The following is a 20,572-nucleotide window of genomic DNA, read 5'->3' as shown; positions in this document are numbered from 1 at the left end:
AGTTCTAAGTTCCTACTTGTGAAAAGATGGCCAGGTTTTTTATTCCCATCTCTGACATTGATTGGATTTAGGACTTCTCAGATGTAAAGCTTGTATTTAGCAAGTACACGTAATTACAACATTTTGCAAAATGAGAAGTCCTAATTAAATAACACAAGTAAGGATTGTATTGCAAGTGAGTGTCAGACATATACAGTATTGGATTCTGCAGCATCTTGACCAGGCCAATTTTTGGTTTGCCAAGGCCTCATCTATGAGGCAACAGTACTTAGTGCTGACAAAAAAATAGATGGTGTTAATTTGTAGGTTAATGTGTCCTGCACACATGCTCATCAATATGCTGCATGTTATATTACACAAGAAAAATCAAACATTTCCTCATCATTTTTTAAAATACACTATGCTTTTAAATTTTTGATTCCACCAAAACGATAGTAATTTTACTGTAATATTGTTTCGCTAGCATATTACAATAATATTAATTGATCGTGTCTTGAAATGCTTTCCATTAACACAGTACTCAAACTGAACATCTAGAGAGCAAAGTCATTTAAAATACAAGTTTATGTTTTCTCCTGAATATAAAATATGACATTTTCCTAAGAGTAAACATGAACCACTCCAGTGCACTCCTACCTTTAAACTAAATAATGATAAATATTACTTCTTCACCAGAAAAAGTCACTTATTTTTTTCTTAGAAAAATGATGAAGGTAAATGTTTTATTTAACCTGAAATAGAAAGACACTAAATTCTGATCATGTGACCAAAGATTGACAGATGCACATCTTCATTTATCTTTTTAATAGACTTTTTTTTTGTCCCTCAGAGGAGACAGACATTTTTAAAAGCTCTGATGTGCATTGCTCTGGATTTCTTTGTTGATTGCTGAAACACTGGCTGCCACAGCACTTCCCCGGAAAAGGGGATATTTAAAATATTGCAGCATAAGTTTTGCAAACTGCTTGTCATAGGAAAACCTGGTACATAGCATCCAAGAATCTCCTTCCCATGTTATGATAGACACTGAAAGAAAGGACAAAAGCAAGTTCTACAATGTTGATGTTGCCGCCCGTGTCACACACTTCGTTTATTTGGAGTTTCAGGGCAAGCAGAGTTTTCTCACTGGGACTGTAGGTGGGACTGTCCCAGGCAGGCAAGCAGACATGGGAACCAACGAGGGAAGCACCTCAGACTGAAAACCTGGGGCTTGTGGTCTGCATCTCCGTGCCACCAGGCTCTGCCATACACAGAGCTTCTGGCCATCCGCTCCCGGCAGTGGCAGGGCAGTGCTGGAGAGAGCAAAGAGCTGCCTGCTTCCTTTCACATCTGATCTTTGTGCTTTCCTGCTTTTTTTCTTTTTTTTTTTTTTTCCAGCTTGCCCTCTTGGCTGGGAATAATGAGAGGAGGGAACGTGCAAGCCACCTGAGTCACTGCAGTTCTAACGGGGTTCTTATTTTCACTTTTAATCTGGTATTTAAGAAAACGAAGGGTACGTCCCTGTTACACTTAAGGCAGGTGTAAAGCTTACAGCACCAATGTCAGCAGAGGTACACAGCATCACATTAAAGAACAATGAATACTCTGCTCCCCTCCTATGAACTCAACTGCAGTGGCTTATAAAAAGCCACAGCAGAATTAGGTAATACTACATTTTTCAGGGGAAAACAGATTTTTAAATAACCAAGGGCATGTCTGTAAAAATTAACACATGGCAGGAAGCCCAAAATTGTCATTTCTCAGGAAAGCTTTGGCCTTTTGTCTCCAAGAAACTTAATTTGCAGGTATTATACTAGCTTTCTTTGGTTGGGCTTGTGACCATAAAAAAAAAAGTGATCATTTTCACAAGATGTATCTGAGATAATTTCCCACCGAAAGTACCCGGGGTTTCTTCTTAAGCCTTGTCTTCAGCCCATGACTTTGGTGGTTTCTAATAGGTGTGCTCACTTGAAAACCTATCAAAAACTGTCTGGACGATATGGTAACAGGAGGCCGCTCCTGCTGCATCTCTCCCTGCCTGCAGAGGACAAGCACAGGACAGCTTTGTGCCGGGGGGAGGAGAGTGGGGAAGAGCTCCCACTGCTGCAGATGCTGGGCCCACAAACACAGCAGCCCTCTGACCGGCTCTTTCAGACCGATCACAGCCATTTTTCAAGTTTACACGACACAGCTTCCTACAAATGGCTGTCTGCTCTAATCAAAGCTAATTGGAGGGCCAGCTACAGCCCAGCTCCCGTAATTAGGTTACCAGTTCTGATGAGTCGTCAAGTCACAGAAAAATGTCATCTGCAGAAGTCCCACAAATTTCTCTGTTCGTAATAAGGCACTTTTTCCTGATGAACAACAGCTCTTTTAATACCACAGCCAACGCAGAGCCGGTCAGAGAGGGCTGCCTGTCTTTATATACAACGGAGCTGACTCAGCAGCAGTGCCCTGGGAAGCTACCTGCCAGTTAAGTTTTCGTTAAGGTCAACAGTCACTTATCTGCACGCTTACCTTAATTACAGTATTCCTGAGCTTTGTGACGATAACGAAGTCCGAAGTCCCTGGACGCCGTACATTTTAAAAGCAGAAGTAGGGGACCAGACCACCTGAATGTCTGGCATGCCAATGCGATAGCATCATATCGCCAGTGAAATTATTTAAGAGAGAGCACAGAGGCAGCCTGGTAGGAATGCCATGGAGGAAACCAAGAGCTGGAATCGGCCTGAAAGCAGCCTGCGAGTGCTTCCTCACCCTCTTCCTCTGCAAGCAACTGTGGCAATGTCTGGCAGATAAGCAGTGGGGAAACCAAACCAGCCAAACAAACAAAAAAACTGCAAGGGTAATATTAACTTTACTATTTATCGTTAGCCATTTGCTACTGTCCTCCATATCCTCTCCTTCAGTAGCTGGAGATGAAGAGCTACATTTATTAGTGCACACATCATATGACATTGCTGAACTGGTTTACAAAACAAAAGAAAAAAGACCAAGGCAATGTCTGGTGGATAATTAAAATCTTTTACCAGACTGCTTAGAACAGTTGGAAAAAAAATATGTATGGGCTTTCTGTGTGCATAGTATTTAGTTTGTACTAATGAATAAAGAAAAAAAAAACCTACCTTGATCTACAAGTTATACATTGCTTTTTTGTTCACAGACAACGACAACTACAAAAGCTAACTTTTACAGATAGGAAAACTGACTTACAGAGCACCACTGTTGATGGTTGTACTAAAAAGCATTAAAAAATCTTTACATTTGTATGTTTATCATTTTGATTGCAAAAAAAAATTACCACAGAAGTTACTAGAAAGAAAGCATCCCGGACAGCAATCCAGCATCAAAGGGGAACAGGAAATAATACTTGTTAGCACCTTGCATCCGAGTTAACCAAAACAGTTGACAAACTTAACTGAAATTAAGCCTTACCACAAATCTGTGAGGCAGGGAAGTGTTATTAGCGTTATTTTCCAGATGGGAAAGCTGTCACAGAGGCCTAGGTCACTAAAAGCACCGACAGAGTGCACAGTACTGCTCCATTAGTTGATATCCACTCACGTTTAAGCACTAATACAGTTCTGATGCTGCAGCAATCGAAAAGAGCTTTCTACATATGCCCATTTATACCTACAGTGGTCATTTGAGCAACAAGTGAAATCAGTATGAACACGGCCACTCCTCTCCGGCCGAAGGAACTTCACTAAGAAGCCTTACAGAGCTATGGCTGAAACTTGCAGACCAGCTGGCTGCCTAATGTCGTCGTCCTGAGCCAACTCCTTCTCCCAGAGCCAATTTTCTGGGGGATGAAACAGATGCGCCGCAGCTGGACCACCGTCTCCGAGCTGTTCTCAAACCACTGGATTCTGATTATGTTTACAGCAGTACATCTGCAGCCATTAATTCAAATACTCTATTTCCATTAAAACACGTATTTGAACGTCTGTCAAACTTCTTCTCAATTATGTAGAGTTGGCTGTACCTTTCATCTCATGCCTGTGACAGGAAGCCGGGAAGACTGGGAGTGTGCTCTTCAGGCTGCAAGAGCCTGGCTATCTCAGAAGCTAGTTAGCCCCAAAATCCAAGCACTGGCCCCTTGGCGACGCAACGAAGCCGCTGCTGCTACTACTGCTACTACTCACTTGTGCATTTGGGCGTGTTTCTGAAGAGGCCCACCTCACGGCAGGGCTGTAGGCCAGGCAAGGAGTCACCTGTGAACTGGCTGTGGACTGACAGGTTATTTGTGTTACACCATGCCCAAAGAGGAGACCTTCAGCAGTGTGACTTTTCCGCAAGTGTAGAAGCCACTTGACAACAGTTAACGCTCGCCGTACAGTACAACGCTATTTACATTACCACATGCTACGTAAGAGGTGGTAGAATCGGTCAGGTCTAACGATGTATAACTGTATAATCACTGTTAATAAACACTGTTTGGACTAATCTGCATAATGCCTCAGAACCTAGCGTTTGTGGGAAAATTGCTTATGGCTTTAGAGAGCATAATAATTTTTGTTAATATCACAAATCAAATGCAGTTAAATGACATTCTCACGCATGCCATCTGGCTGCTAGGCTTGCTGCAAGTTTTTTCTTTTTCCTGCAAGGCAATGAATCCCTGATGCTGACAATTTGCTTGAGAATTTCCCTTCTTTGCAAATGCAGGAAATTTTTTTGAATTACTTCTAGGGTTATGCTATTTCACATTCAAACTCTCAGCCAAATACATTTGCCTTGAGCTATATTTTTCTATTTCTGTAATATTATGAAAACACTAACATAGTTAAAAAAATAAAAATAAAACAGGAATGATAAATACTTACCACTTGGCTTAGATCGTATCCCCAAGGAAGAAAAAGAACTCCCGTGTTATATTTCTCCCAGTGTGAACACATAAAGTTAAACAAGACAATGCTTAAATATATATACATTGTATATACAGAAACTCCAGTCTTCCCATTGTCACGGGAACAGACGGAAAAAAAAGAGAGCACAAAAATGGAGGTAGCCCAGCTATCCAGCCCGTGGTCAAATAGTTCTCCCAGAGGACTACTGGACTGAGTCCTTCGAGCATGTTTCCCATCTATGGAGTCTGAAAGGGTTGGAAAAGGAAAAGAAAGAAAGAATTAGAGCACAACAAGAGAAGTTACTTTCTTCACATAGACTTTACTATATATATATACTTACCTACAATTCACTGCTATATATAACATGGGAAAAATACACTGATGACAGCAAACGGAGGCACAACGGTCTTTTCAATACCAACACGTCAGTATTGGTCATAAAATATTTGTCTCAGTTCTCATGTAACGTTGTCCTTACCTCAGTTCTTCTACTGAATGCCACCGTCCTTACATGCTTTAGAAAGACATTCATAATTACTTGTCCCTAGTTGCCTTAACACACTTTTATGTCAGTCCATGCAACCAGCTTCTCAACAAAAGCACAGAAATGGGTCCATTTGGCTCCACAACTGTCCATTTGTGTTGTGGACCTTCTGACACTTCAGACTCACAGAGCATGCTTGTGGGATAGATTCACCAAGGCATTTGTGCTACCTGATGCTAAATGACCCAACGACTAACAGTTAAATGGAGCCAATTTCACAAAACTTATTTGTGCCTGTGCCTATATAAGCTATTTTAAAGAGAATTTTGGCTGAAATCTTAGGATACAAGAATACCTTACTGTTAAGCTGAGTTACGTGTTGATCGCTTAAGTGCTTGAAAGATGCCCAAACACTGTAGTGGACCTCACTCTGCAATACGGTTTGACAGCGTGGCTTGAGTCAATCTGAGAATTCATTGCCATTGAGCAGGGGAGGACCCACAGCCAAACACGAAGTTTTTTTCTGGTTCTGGGTCACTAAACAGAGCTGGCTCTGCGAGTGTATGAAAAGCAGTGGAGGTGGCACAAAGGAGGGACGGGGAAGGCAGGGAGAAGGAGGAAGGTCTAGCAGCTGTATCTTTTCTTGGCTGTATTGCCAAACCCTTAGCCTCCACTCTGTAACTGCGCTGGTGAGCATTTTAGAGGTAGTTTTTTCTTTGAGTAAGCGTAAATACACAGGTTGAACCTCTTTGGAAAAAGTAAACGGAACAAATCTTACACAAATTGCTCACTGTAATAACAGGGAAAAGGTTTTTTTATGTTACTTGGCAGGTACTATAGCTAACAATTATCAGCTATTGATAGCATTATTAACCCATAACTGACTGAAGGGACAATTCGGCAAAGTGAGACCAAGAATCCACAGCTGCTACAGATCACGTGCTACCTACTTCTCTGGATTATTTGGCAGCACTCTGGGTTTTGTTCAATGTAAATATACTTCAGGGATCTAAACCAGGAAAACATGGAATTTCATTTTGTCACAGATTTTAGATGATCTCCCTACTGTAATACCTAAACAGCTGTGAGATATCCTCAAGTCAAATACAAAGCTCTTAAGACAGTTCTCATAACTCTAAAAATTAAAGATCTCATAGGAGATTTCAAACATGTCTTGTCCCCGTCTTGAGCCGTATTCTCTCTCCATTAACACTGCCATTGAATTAACAGTAACTTACTGAAATGTGCAGAGAGAAAGTTGTGTATAAGCTTGAGTTTACTTGAATAGTGTAGTACAAACGTAGAAATTCTTTACTAAAGGATGCTTCTGAAACTTAAGTAGCAAATAGGTACCTAAGCATTCCTAAGTATTATATGGTCTTTCATATTTCAAGAGAATTCAGTCATAGGGGTAATTCTTTTTTAAAATGCGAATGAAAAAAAGATTCCTCTATTCATAAATTATTTTAGGTTATCACAAAAAATACTCATATTAGATACTAAAATATGTACATCATGGTGAAACAATGGTTTTTGTTTTGTAGGGACATTTTATTAAAAACTCTTAGACTCATAATAGTGTCAAGAAATACAGAACTTCTAATTATAACAGACATGGGGAGAAACATGGGAACTTTATAATACATGTATTAAACTGTTTTCATGAAATCTTTATACACCTTTTCCATGTGGTTTCACTAGCTTTTCAAGATATCATTGAATCGTAGAGTCACAGAATGGTTTGGGTTGGAAAGGACCTTAAAGATCCCCTAGTTCCAAACCCCTGCCATGGGCAGGGACCCCTCCCACCAGCCCAGGTTGCCCAAAGCCCCATCCAGCCTGGCCTTGAGCACCTCCAGGCACGGGGCATCCACAGCTTCTCTGGGCAGCCTGTGCCAGGGCCTCACCAACCTCTGCTTTCCTGTAGGCCCCCTTAGGTGCTGGAAGGCCGCTATAACGTCTCCCCAGGGCCTTCGCTTCTCCAGGCTTAACAACCCCAATGCCCTCAGCCTGTCTTCATAGGAGAGGTGCTCCAGCCCTTTGAACACATTTGTGGCCCTCCTCTGGACTCATTCTAATACATCCATGAAATTATATGTCCATATCAACAATATTTTCTGTTTTAGGTGTCATTTTGAAATCATTCATGCCAATAAGAGTGTATGTTCAATAGAGGACATACATTGTCCCACGTTTCCGTTGCTTCAGAATTCTTATAGTTTGTCTCAGGAAGGTTTATAAATATTCAGTTTTATTAAAGATTACATCACTTTTAAATATTGAAATTCAAAATAATAGCTAAAACCATTCAATTTTACGTAAAGGGAAAATATACCAAACCACCTTAACAAATGGGAAAAAAGAGCAACATACCAGGAAATTTGGAGAAAGTAACTGTGTCATTAAAAAGAAGCTGAGAGAGACTTAAGTTGCATATCTGGTTAGTTATTATGGCTCTTTGCAATCTTCCAATGGGAAAACTTTGGCCATGGAGAATTAAATCTGAGACTAAATATTTCATAAAGTGGCTTGGACAGCAGACACAAAAATCTACATATATATCAGTTCATTATAGCTTTGACTGTCAACATCACACTCCTAGCCTTCCAAGCATTCGGAACTATAGGCCTCACTGGTAAATGGCATCCACATTAAGAACCTCACAAGCTAAATTTCCAAAGAGCTTTCTGGGGTGTCATACAATAACAGCTCCAATATGGAATTCCTATTTATGAAACAATAGCCACTTCATGACATTTCCTACAGTTACAAAACAAATGGTTTTCACAAAAGAAACTATTGCTGCTGCTAATGATTAGAGAGAGCTGTTAGGGAAATCTGACTGGTAATCAACTTCAAGTGATGGTTGTCCCAATGATTTTTAAGATACAAATACAAAGAAATTCTGGACAAAATAATTTTGGCCCAAACTCCCACTTGAATGTAAAATGCCAACGTATTCAGAATACAGAGAGAGATGTATGCACAATGGGATACACCCAGGTTAATGAAGATGTCTCTACATGCACAGGTCTGGTATCAAAAGTGGCCAGAATCTTTGCCCAGCACTGCAGTGTACATGTAGAATCCATTTGTATCTAGCCCAGATATCTTAACTATGGCATGCAAATATATGGCTACACTGTGCAATGAAGGTCCCTACAGGAACCAGCTCCAAAAGAGCTGACACACTTGCACAGCGCAGTGTAGTCCATGTAAACATACCAGCCTGAGTCCCCCCAGAAGGAGCTCTGAAGCTCCATGCTCTAGTTTGGCACGAGTTAGCTTTGCAGAGAAAGCAAGACATCCATCTGCTGTCCGTGTCACTCCAAGATGTGCATCAGTCCATATCTACATCTGAACTCACTGAGGTGTAGCTTCACAAAACTGCACAGCAAAGTGTAATGGACCTAGAAATATCAGTATGCTGTAAAAGTAAATATGGAATATAAAACAGAAAATTATGTAAAGATGTTATTGAAGAAAAACAGCCACGGGGGGGGGGAAAAGAAAAAAGATATCTCTATGAGAAGCTCAGGCTGGTCACCCCACTCATACCATCACTCTTGACACACACCATAAGCACCAAAGTGCCTTAAATGCTAGGTTAAATGCTACATTCATTTTCCTTTTTCTCCACTTTGTCCTTTATTTTCCCTGTCTTTGAAAGCACTCTCTGTTAATACAAGTGTCAGGTACCTTCTCAGAATGTCACTGCTGCATGCCAAGGATTTTTATGAAACCAAATAGCAACGACTGCTGCTATGCAATGATTTCTATTGTTCCTCTAAAAAAATGAACTTCAGAGATAAGAGCTGTAGTCATAGAAGCTTTAATATATCATTAAAAATTGTTGTGTTTTTTCTTTAATCTTATTGGTTTTGTTTTGTTTTTGTTTTTGTTTTCATCTCAGAGAACAATTTTGGAGAGCAATAATTTATTTACTATAGCTCTTCATCTTGGAATCAGCCCTAGCAACTAGTAGATAAAACTACATGACAACGTCAGATGTGTGAATCATTCCATTGTACCTTACCTAAAGCATAAGCACAAAAGGTGGTAAAAGCACTGAACAGCCACACCCAGGTTGGAACAAGTCCAGGACTGGTACCTGAAATAAATTGGGTAGTGAGTCAGTACAGCAGTGGTTAATATCAAAGCAATCCACCAAGATATGCATATACATATATACAAGCTGCCACTGATTAGCCTACAATGGCAAACAGAATTAAGTATTTGGTTTTGACCTTCAATCAACTTAGGTCATCAGTGAGCTCTACCATTTCAAGCAAACAATGACCAGGCTTGAATATACTTGTGCTGTAAAGAAAAGAAGATAAAGTAAAGGGTTTTGGTCCTGAAAAGACTTTAGTATTGCACAAAATAATAATAGAAGCTAAGCAATAATTTTCACAGGTCATGGGAAGAATACCCATCAAAAAATAGTTAATGTCTATGTAATATTAAAAAAATAATAGCTTTTAAGCCTAATCATTTTTATTAGCACCAATGGCAGTTGTATGGCAGTTTTAACATACAGATCTGAACAGGAAAATTTTGCCCTTAGACTAGGACAGATATTAGTACCTTTTTTTTTTTCCTTTTGACAAGGTGCCTAATATTTTTAATGAATCCGGGAAAGAAAGCTGAATTAGACAGAACACGAGGTTCTGTCACTGCTCTTCTGACAGCAATAGCCCGAGGTTATTTTCCAAGAAATCAATCTTTTTTTTCCAAAGAGCGTTCTGTTCAAATTAAACATTCTCCATCGTGAGCCTGCAGCAACCCATCAGTAAGCTCTGCGAAGCCCCCTGAGGTTCCTGCAGGAGGGAACGCTTGCACCCAGGGGTGCGCCCGGACCCAGCACCTGAAGGCACGCTCCCGAGCACCTTCCTCTCAACTCAACACCTCGCGCTGCCGGAGTGAAAGAGAAGACGGCACTTCCTGACTCCTAGCTGCACGTTTTCAAACTGCAGAATGAAAAACAGCTGTCCAGGAAATTAAGTCTTTTATTCCTGATCCTTCGCATGGAATAGATATCTGATATTCAAAAGACTCGTTAGATTGCAGGAACGTTTTCAATCAATACAGAAATGATGGACACTGTGCTCCTGTGAAACCAAGAGCAGGCTTGCAAACGGCACACAGAAGAACATACTTCAGTCACAATCTCAAATACCTTCGAGTTCAACATGTATCTACTGGGAATGTGTCAAGATGAAATTGTCCCATCAAGAGACCAGTGCTGGATGCTATACTATTACAGAACTTGGTAATTATCAGCTGTATGGAATAAAATGAGAGTGTTTAAGTATGAGGGCAGGTAGTTACACAACATGTAACAGGAGATTCATGGCCTCTGAAAATTTGATGCTCATACAGGATCATTTTTAAACCAAAACTGCTAGCAAATATCTCTGCTTCTAGAATTGTTGCAATAAACGTACAAACAGCTCACTGCAGAGTACCTCCCAAATCCAACCACGTGCACAAGAAATTAAAAGTAACAAAGATTTATTTCAGGAAATAAAGTGCTAAGCTTTGCCCAAGTTGTCTAATTTAAAGAAAAGCAAAGATCTTTATATGTTAATCACCTGGGAGATGCTTACCACTCTTCTTTTTTCAACAACTGGCCTGAGAAGTCCAGAATTGAACATTGCCTACGCTCAGGAGCAATCAGCTCCAAATAGCTTTTGCCTTGGTCTATCATAAGGAGAAAATACAGGTTTGGACTTTGAGAATTTCAAGAAGCATTTGTTTAGAAACTATTTCTTCTTTGTCTAGAAGCAGTCTTGAATGGAGAGGAGGTGAATTTTTTATGGAGTAATGAAAGGGAAATTAACTCATTCAGGCATGGATTCAGGCATTAGGAAATGCGAAACCAACAAAAGTTTTATGAAGAACATTAGGGTGTCCTTTGACTGTGCATTAAAATCCTGGCACACACTTTAAGTAAAATGGGATATTATTGTAGAGTTCAAACAGCACATCCTGAAACCCATATTTAGGAATGAAATTAAGTTTTTCCAATAAAATGACCTAAATTTATAATGCCACGTGTGAGGTCAGACCCTCCTATATGCACATGAAGCTCTGTTAAGGGAATGAGTGTAAGATTCAGGTATGTGTTCCCCCCTGTATCATTCAGAAGTGTGACAGAAGCAGCTCTGTAATTCTGAAAAATTACAATATAAGGATATTTACCTGAGGCAGTGTAGTCCCAGTCATAAAAAGATATTAGAAAATAATTAACTAAAATCATGACAAATCCAGAGAATGTTAGAAGGTTGGGAGCAATCCACAAAGGCACTATCTGTTAAAAAGAAAAAAGAAAATCTAAGAAAAATCCTCTTTCAAATTAAAAGTCCTATTTTGAATAAATATTTTATATTTTTTATCAGGAAAGGAGAAGCCTGTATATGACATCATCAATATTCATATTACAGCATGTTTTTCCATTTTCAAAGTAAAACACCGTTTTAATTTCTGGAGCAATTTATTTTCAAATGCCACCCTTTTGCTTTTGATCGTTGTGACTGCAGTAAAAGCCTAACATAAAAATGTTGCATTTCCTCTGTTATACGCTATCCCTTATTTGCCCAGACACCAAGGAAAGCTTTGTATGGAACAACTGAAAGAAGCCTACAGCACCCCGGTGTGGCAATTCAGCATCTAGGTGGCAGGGTTTTCCTAAGCTTTCTATTCCCACACTGCAACAAGGAAACTTGCTCTTCTAAAACACGCTAATAATTTCCAATTCCAAACATCAACAAAAACAGACACTTTTAGATTAAGAAGAACTCATTGCAAATAGCTCCTGACTTCTCCAGATAGTAACTTTCTGCAGGGTCCCCATCTTCAGCCATAAACTATGAACACTACATTAATTCGTTTGACTTTGCAGAGCACTGAAAAGGACTCTCTGTCTCCTCCTAAGCCCCTAATTTCTTGTCCCATTAACCCTTCTCAGCTATCCATCCCCTGTGGCTTTCAGGTGTTCCTTACACTGCAGCAGGGGTCCTTTATGGTAACGCTCTTCCCAAGTAGCCCATTTTTTTCCAAAATATTTTCTGAAATAATATATACAACTGTCTACATGATTTTTAGACAGAGCATATTTGCAGAAATATTGTCTAAATAGCAGCTACTCCAGTAACTCAAAAACCATATCAATATATGCAACATGTAAAAATATCGAAGACTTATAATCAAATTCTTTGCAGCATCTAAGGACTCGAAATGCACTTCAACACTATAAAATATTACGAAACAGTTTAAATATTATAGAAAATGAAGCAGAACGATTTCAAATACTAACATCAGTTTTGAAATCAAACTTTTTGTTAATTTCTTTGGACTAGATACATGGACAGACAGATGAACAGATATTAATTTATATACATTTTACATTTCCTCTCTCCTACTTCTATGTAAAAAAAAAAATGTATGAAATTGGACTGTTAGACAGATTAACCATCACAATTAGATCTTCTTTCTGCTAGTATAGTGCAAACAATAGTATTCAAGAGAATTGGTACAACTGATAATATACACTGTAAGCTTTCAAAAATCAGATGAAAATTCCTGAATATTTTTCTGTTATATTTCTTAGATGTTTTCCTTAACAGCATTGGAAAAAAATATAAAATCTGGTAGCTGTATTCCTTATGACTAGGAATTTGTCAGTAATTTTAAAACACTGTATATCAGATTGTACAGTAATTAAAGTATATAATGGAATGCACACAGCAACTATATATATATATACATATATATAATTCTGAGTTATCAAACCCTAATTCTAAATCCCTAAGAACAAGTGATAGCACATGTTTCCTGAAGTTCCTTTAAGGGTTCATATAAGGAAAACTCTCTTCGCTGCACAAACTCATCTTACTAAAGCAACTGCACACTGTGGATGCAGTGACAGCATCACATCTCTTTTTGATACCTGAGGATGCAGAAACTTAGTAAAACGGGGATTTGTTACAAATTTTCTGTTATCGGATTTGTCTGCTGTCTGTGATCTTACATGAAATGAGGACAGATGCTGATGAAGAAATTCTAGACTGGTCTATTTTACTCTAAAATGGGATTGAAACAGTGCCTCTAGACAACTCCTGTGTGAACCGTTTACATGGATATACAGATGCCATCCAATGTATTGTTTTAAATGACTGATTTCTCCTACATGATTCATAATAATTGTTGTCAATTGAATAAAGTGAGGTGCCATAAATGTCTGCTTTCTAATTAGGTTCACCATTCTAAATAGCCTCAATATCATTATTAAGTTATTATGGGAAATAATTTCTACTTATGCAGTACAAACATGAGGACATTACTTTAACCCACTGTCTTGCTAACCTGTATTTTAGGAAGGAAACCATCAAAGCATGTTGTTACATGTGCAATCCCTTTGGCAGACTTGCAATGAAAAACAGTTACAAGAGATCAGTCCTCAGGAAAACAGCCTCTCCTCCAGTTAGTCGTTGTTTTGATCCCTAACTGACCTAATCTGTCTAGGTATTTGGAAAATATTCCAGCTGCAAAATCCCTTTTGTTATAGTCAATGCCCATTATTCTTTTGGTTAGCATTACACTACCATCACTCTATTTCACAATTCAGAAATCACAGGGTGGTGAAAATTATCTTCTCAAACATATTGGAAAAACACATCCTGACTTTACCAGTATCCTAGTATCCTACAAAAGAACACGTTCCAAACTTTATTATCTAATTAACAGACAGGAGAAGTCTAATGCATTGGTGCACTACATGATTAATACAACCAGAGGCTCCGCTGGGAAGAATAACATCTGCTCTCTTGCAAAATGTTCTTTATAGTTCCACAAAATACTGATTTCTTTTTTAATGGGTCCACAGTCATTCATGCTTAAAGCCTTAATCCAAACAACAAATGCTTTAATATAATCAACTGCCTATGTGGATAATAATCTGTAAAGTACATGTATTTATATAAGGCTCTGGTGAAACTTGAAATATTCTTTAAGTAAGTCACTTGAGACCACTAAAATTCTACTCACGCATGATTCTAATGATAAAATCAAAGTTCATAAGGCAACTGGGGGGTCGGTTAATTGACTTCAATGGAGCTGGCATACACCTGTGTATCCTAGGGGGACTTCCTCCTTTTCCTCTTATTGTCCTGCACAAATGTGATTTCTCATGAATACAAATACAGGAAGAAGGTTCAGTGAGTACAGGAGCTAAGTAATGCTGTCCATTATCCATCAGGTAGCAAGCGATGGTGCTTTATTATAAAACACAAATCTTAATTAAAGGCAAAAGGACTGTGCATTGAATTAATTCATTAGGAATAAATATAGTTGCGTAATCAGAATAATTCTAGAGAGCGCGTAGAGAAAGCTAATTGTTACCCTATAGCTTCATGCAGGTGTTAATAGTTTCATGCACGGTGGCAAAGCTGCCATGGGGAAGCCAAAGACAGGACAGCACCCGCTCCAGCCCTTGGTTCTGCACTCAGATCGCCCTCTTTCAGCCCTGTGCTCTGCTTTGGGTTCTCCTCCAGCACGAAGTGAACAAAATACTGCTCAGCTAGAATTTAAGGAGGTTTAAGATATGTAAACATCATATGTAAGCTTATATAACATATATAAACACTTTTCATGGGGCCTATCACTCGATGCTCCATGGGGACTGTCAAGCAGATTGATGCTTTCCTGCCAGGAAAACCCTGCAACTGTTAGAAGAACTCAACCCCAAAGGAAGTTTTTCTCTGGTGATACTTTCTCTTCAGTTTGACAGCAGTCAAATATTTTTGAATCTCCCAAACCAGAGCATGGCTGCACAGTAAAGCCTCATCTGCACAGGACTCCTGAGTGCTGGGGGAGCTTCTCTGCCTCAGTGTTTTCCTCTATATTGGGATGGGAATGGAAACAAATTTCTCCTAACAGAATTATTGAATTTAGTTTCACATCTTGGAATTGCCTTCTTTTTATACCAGGCTCTGGTTATTTTTTAATTCTGAAGTTAGGACATATGAACAGTTTAAGAAATTACATTGAGGTAATGAATGAGATACTACAATTTTCTTGCTGCACCAAGCATAAGCAACAGCTGAATTATAAAACTCAAACATGGCAGACCACTTGCATCCATTTTTCTTGCATATACTTTTCCTTTAAGTCTGCTCCACTGTAAAGATTTCCATTTCAGAGACGTGCAGAAGTTATTGCTTCCTTGAAGATCAATAAAGTTTATATTTATTTGAGATAAAGCCTCTGCTTTTGCCAACAACAGCAAAGCTAATTGTGAGCAGTTTTATTTTTAAAAACTGCAGATTATAATGCATTCAAGGGATGCCATCTCCCAATCGTTACGGTGATCATGGTAACCGCTCTCATTTTCAGCTTCTTAGAGAAATGCCGAGCTCCCTAAAGCAAGTACCCTTGGGAGAAAATGAGACAGCACTTGCATAAAATCACTTGCACAGCACAGAGATAAAGCCATGCTGTTGTTAGGTGGCATATGCTGTGCAACAATAGTATGTACTAAGTAAACCCTTTAATGTCTGCAAAGCTGTTTAATGAAAGATGCAACAGAAACTGATGCCTGCTGCATAATGACCAGAAAAAGAAAAAAGAAAAAAAAAACACAACAAATAAACCTTGTTTCCCACAAAAAAAAAAAACTCTAAATCCACACATATTCATCTTATATGTGTCCAGTAATTTGTTATCTTTTATATGGATGTCTTAATTTCAGCTTTATTAACCAATATGTACCTTTAAATGAAAATACTTCTTGTGTCTAAAATAAATTCTTATATTATCACGTGATATTCTGTTAAATAAGACCCTTACCTTAATAATTTTGTTCCAGATGGGCTGCATAACATACACAGATAAAGGATTTGTATCCACAGCATTGTACTGTAAGGAAAAAAAGCACAGATGTAAAACAAAGCACTGAACAATGCGTATTTTTTTTATCATTGTATGCTCTTCAGCATCTAAGAACAATAATTCTGGGTGTGACTGGTGCAAATTTATTTTATTCTGATGAACGTTCTTACAGCTCTAATTTAATTTAATGGCACCAACCTGGTTTACATTTATCTTGCCAGTATCTTTATGTACAAAATCAAAGGTCTGGGCTGATACAACGGCAAACAGTTCTGCAATCACATTTTGCTTTTAAATTCTCAATCATTTTATAAGCTATCCTATGAGACTCTGCATTTCTTAGATTTTTCATTTAATATCTTTATTTGCACCGTCAGTAATGCATAGCCTCAGCAGCAGTTCATTACTAGGGTGTAAAAAATATCGTGCATATGGAATATGGTTGTAAGTGGAATATTATCTCACAGAGATACACAGCTTTGGACACAGTCATATCTCCATTGTGCTAATTAATGTAAGATAATGTTACCATAAAAATATGTTCTAGAATAGCATAGTTCATTACCACAACAAAATTTTCCTATTGGACAGAGTTGTAAAAATATTACATATTTTTTAAAATTCCAATAAGTGCATATCTGCAACTTCTGCAAAGTATTTCAGAAATCTCAGCCTGCCTTGAATTGCTGTCGTCTACCTTCTCGCAGAGGACACTATCAAGACGTAGCCTGCCTTCAGATTTCAGAGCACACACCCAGAACTATATGCACACGAACAATATTCATGGCTAATGTTGTTCACAGCCAAGTTCTTGGGCACTGGCAGGTCTGCAGCAGCAGAAGCTATATTTATTGGGGAGGACATGCAATTCTTTCAGAAATTCATGGAATTTGAAAGAACATACATGGCGTGTGTTGTTAGCATGATGCATGAGACTCCCAAAAAGAATCACATATATCTGTACACAGCTTTGTCCAAACATTGTGTGCGGGCAATAAGAGTAAGATAGTGACTCATTAGACCATAATCTGTCGAAGGTGTCCACGCATGGAAGAGCTGACGATGGCTATCGTTTCACCTAGCTTTGATGAATAGCTCATTGTTTGCTCTCTCTATAGTTCATTTATCTACCTATCTCAGCCAACTGCACATGGGATGAGCCCACACTCTTGAAATACCTGTTTCAGCTAATTAATTATCAAAGGAGCCTAGACACTTATCTTAAACTTAGGCACCTGTTAGGTGACTGAGGTCTGGCAAAATTAATCTTTATCTCAGTATCCCCATTCTCCACACTTTAACACGCACACTTAACCTGCACACCTCAGTTGTCAAAGAGCTTTCAGTGCACAAGTGCCAGCAGGACAAAAGATTAATGCAGCATGCCTCCATTTTTGAGTTCACAGTCTATGACTTCTCATCCAATCTTTCTGAGCTCCTGAGGGTATCAGCCTACAGAGGGCTTTACCACATTTCCTTTTCCTATCTGCATACAAAGGATGTATTTAAATTACTTTCTGGAAAAAAAAAATTGGTAGTTATTTTTAAATTTGTGGTTGTTTTGATCACAGATAATAAATGTAGTATGCTTGTAAAACTTAGGACATACCTATATGTCATGAACATATACATATTAATAGAATCTTAGAACAGCTTGGGTTGGAAGGGACCTTACAGACCATCAAGTTCCAGTCCCCCTGCCCTGGGCAGGGACCCCTCCCACCAGACCAGGTTGCCCAAAGCCCCATCCAGCCTGGCCTTGAGCACCTCCAGGGATGGGGCAGCCACAGCTTCTCTGGGCAGCCTGTGCCAGTGCCTCACCACCCTCTGAGTGAAGGATTCCCTCCTAACCTCTAATCTGAATCTATCCTTTTCTAGTTTAAAACCATTCCCCCTTGTCCTATCATAATCTGACCTAGAAAAAGGCGCTCTCCATCTATTTTATAAGCTCCCTTTAAGTACTGAAAGGCTGCAATGAGGTCTTCCCACAGCCTTGTCATCTCCAGGATGAACTTCTCCAGGATGAACATGTGCTGGGGGCCACCACACAAGAATATTCTTAGATACTGACTAATATCTAAGAAATATCACCTATCAGCTACTGGTCAGACAGGGCAGATTAACGTACAGTTTAGTGAAGTGTACTTATTTTTTCTAAAGATACGTGAAGTTTCACTTATGTGTATCATTTTTCTCTGCTGCTTCCACCCATATCTAAAACATGACATAATTACGTCATCAACAACTTTTCTGCCAGAATATATACTAAAATTCTGAAATACATCACATAAGCACAATCAATTTGCAGGTTAAAGTTTTCACTGTTATGTATGTATTTGCAACTCCACATACTGTATTTTATACTTTATCTTTCAAACACTTGTTATTACAACTGATTGATCCTTTGATGGCACAGCTTCCATATGAATAGCCCAGTTTGATTTGGGATGTAGGATTTGCTTATGTTAATGCCAGAATAACAATAACACCAAGCCATAAAATCCCTATGCAAATAGAATAGTCAGCTAGTACTTAATTCACCTGAGAACTAAGGGAATACACTGAAACTGGGAGAAAATTCAAAGTATTCATTAGTGCTATTGAGGTCGCAGGTGTCCAGGAATCAGACCAAAGCTTCTCTGTAACTATTGCTTGTTACCTCCCCCCAGCTGTTACTCGAAGACTACTTGAGGTATGTGACAACTTGCTGACCAGCAAGCTCAGTGGATTGAGCCATACCTAAATAAGAAGGCACAATATCTCACCTTGCCTCCTGCTCTTTCTTCTTTGGCTTTCTCCTTCTCCTCCTCACCCCAGCCCTTCAGAGTCATCAATAAAATCATACAATCCTTGTTAAGTAACAGCAGCAAAATGAGGCTTTCTACCCAAAGTACTCACTGGCTTTCCAGAACAACTACTTGTTCCCAGGAGAAAAAGGAAAAAATTTATTTATTCAAAATGATTCTCTTCTCACAGAGATATTTTGGAAAACTTAAGACACAGTCAACTTTTGTTTCCTTGACGGTTTCCAAAGTCAAGGATCAAAACAGTCTTTACTTGTTACTAAAAAAAAAAATGAGGATGATGGCCAGGTTGTGTCACCTGGAGACATTTCAAGAACCCTCACACTGCTCCCTGGTCACTTCTACGTCTGTGGACGAGCTGCCGTCCTCTGGGTGGGGACGGAACATTCAGTAGGCGTGAAGAAGAATGGAAATTTGCTCTTCCCTATTCAGTAACTTTTTTTAGTCAGACCAAAGGAAACATACATGGAAAAAAAAACATTCTGCCAGTTTTCTGTCATGGCAAAAATAATATTTAACAAATAAAAGCTGCTATACAGTTTAACACTCCGCTTTGCTCTGCTCCGAAGAATCTACTAACCTCAAGGTCATTAAATCCTCAGGAGTTTAATCATCGTAGCTTCCCATAAAAGTAAATTACTTGGTAATATGCCCACATTATGATCAATGAACGTGAATGTGAGAGCATAGCAGAACATGACGTTAAAAAAGTACTGCCATTTGCTACTGCATAACTCGGACATTTTCAGGGCGCTTACGTTAAAAGTCAGAAGTGGAGGATAGGACTGTTGGAGGTGTTTAAGTGATACAAGTGCTAAGCACTCTCTGGCAAACCCTTTTTGCACTAGAAAAGGGGTCTTGGTTGTCCTTTTCCTTACATGAAGAAGAAGGGCTTGGGTTAATCAGAAAGCTTCTATTAATTATTACAGAAAGAAAGTTGCAATAGTTGGGAGGGAATGGCAGTAGCAGGAGAATGGGAAAAATGGCATTGATCAGCTCCTTCTTACTGCCAGGCTCAAAATTAACTTCTGGTGGTGTTTACTTTTTTTTTTTTTTAGATAGCTGATATCTCTTTGAAAGCCATCTGCTTTTCCTCTCCATGTTAGCAATGGCTGCTACCAGAGGACGATACAGAGGGCAGGCACAGACGGCAATGCACACAGACGCACACACGTACGTGTGCAGCACGTGTCGGACACGCTCTCCCTGTGCTGACCTCCACCCAGCCGCTCCAGCACATCGAGCCAGAGCTGTTCAGAGGAAAGGCAAGGGGGGTAAGGCAAAGGGCAGGGGTGAGGATGAAGGTTTAAACAGTAAGCAAATGCAGGCTAAGGAAAGAAAAGTGAGCAAGGAAAACGAGAGGAAAGAGAATGAGCAAAGGCTTGGCTACACAGGAGAGAAAAAAGACGGGCAAATACAAGAGGCAACTGGTCCAGAGGGGGTGAGCAGAGCCAGCCTGTCAGTGGGTCCAAATCAGTCTCCGTGACCAAGGACTTCACTGCTCAATGTGTGACAAATGTTACCCTCTGGCTCACATCCACACAGCTTGGCAACACCTCCTGTTA

General features: G+C 39.3%; 1 protein-coding gene across 1 annotated transcript in view; it reads right to left on the bottom strand.

The window, feature by feature from the left end:
• The window catches only part of LOC310893921 (ethanolaminephosphotransferase 1-like), a 56,202-nt gene that overhangs the window by 21,453 nt on the left and 14,177 nt on the right, over window positions 1-20,572 (bottom strand). The window contains exons 2-5 of the mRNA XM_083823433.1: window positions 16,162-16,230; window positions 11,518-11,626; window positions 9,350-9,424; window positions 4,806-5,074 (exon numbers count right to left, since the gene is read on the bottom strand). Coding sequence (XP_083679559.1) covers window positions 4,806-5,074; window positions 9,350-9,424; window positions 11,518-11,626; window positions 16,162-16,230 — 522 coding nt within the window. The remainder of the gene's footprint in view (window positions 1-4,805; window positions 5,075-9,349; window positions 9,425-11,517; window positions 11,627-16,161; window positions 16,231-20,572) is intronic.

This window comes from Anser anser (assembly GCF_964211835.1).
Source record: "Anser anser genome assembly, chromosome: 2".
In the NCBI taxonomy this organism is placed as follows: domain Eukaryota; kingdom Metazoa; phylum Chordata; class Aves; order Anseriformes; family Anatidae; genus Anser; species Anser anser.
This window is presented reverse-complemented; position numbering and strand designations above follow the sequence as displayed.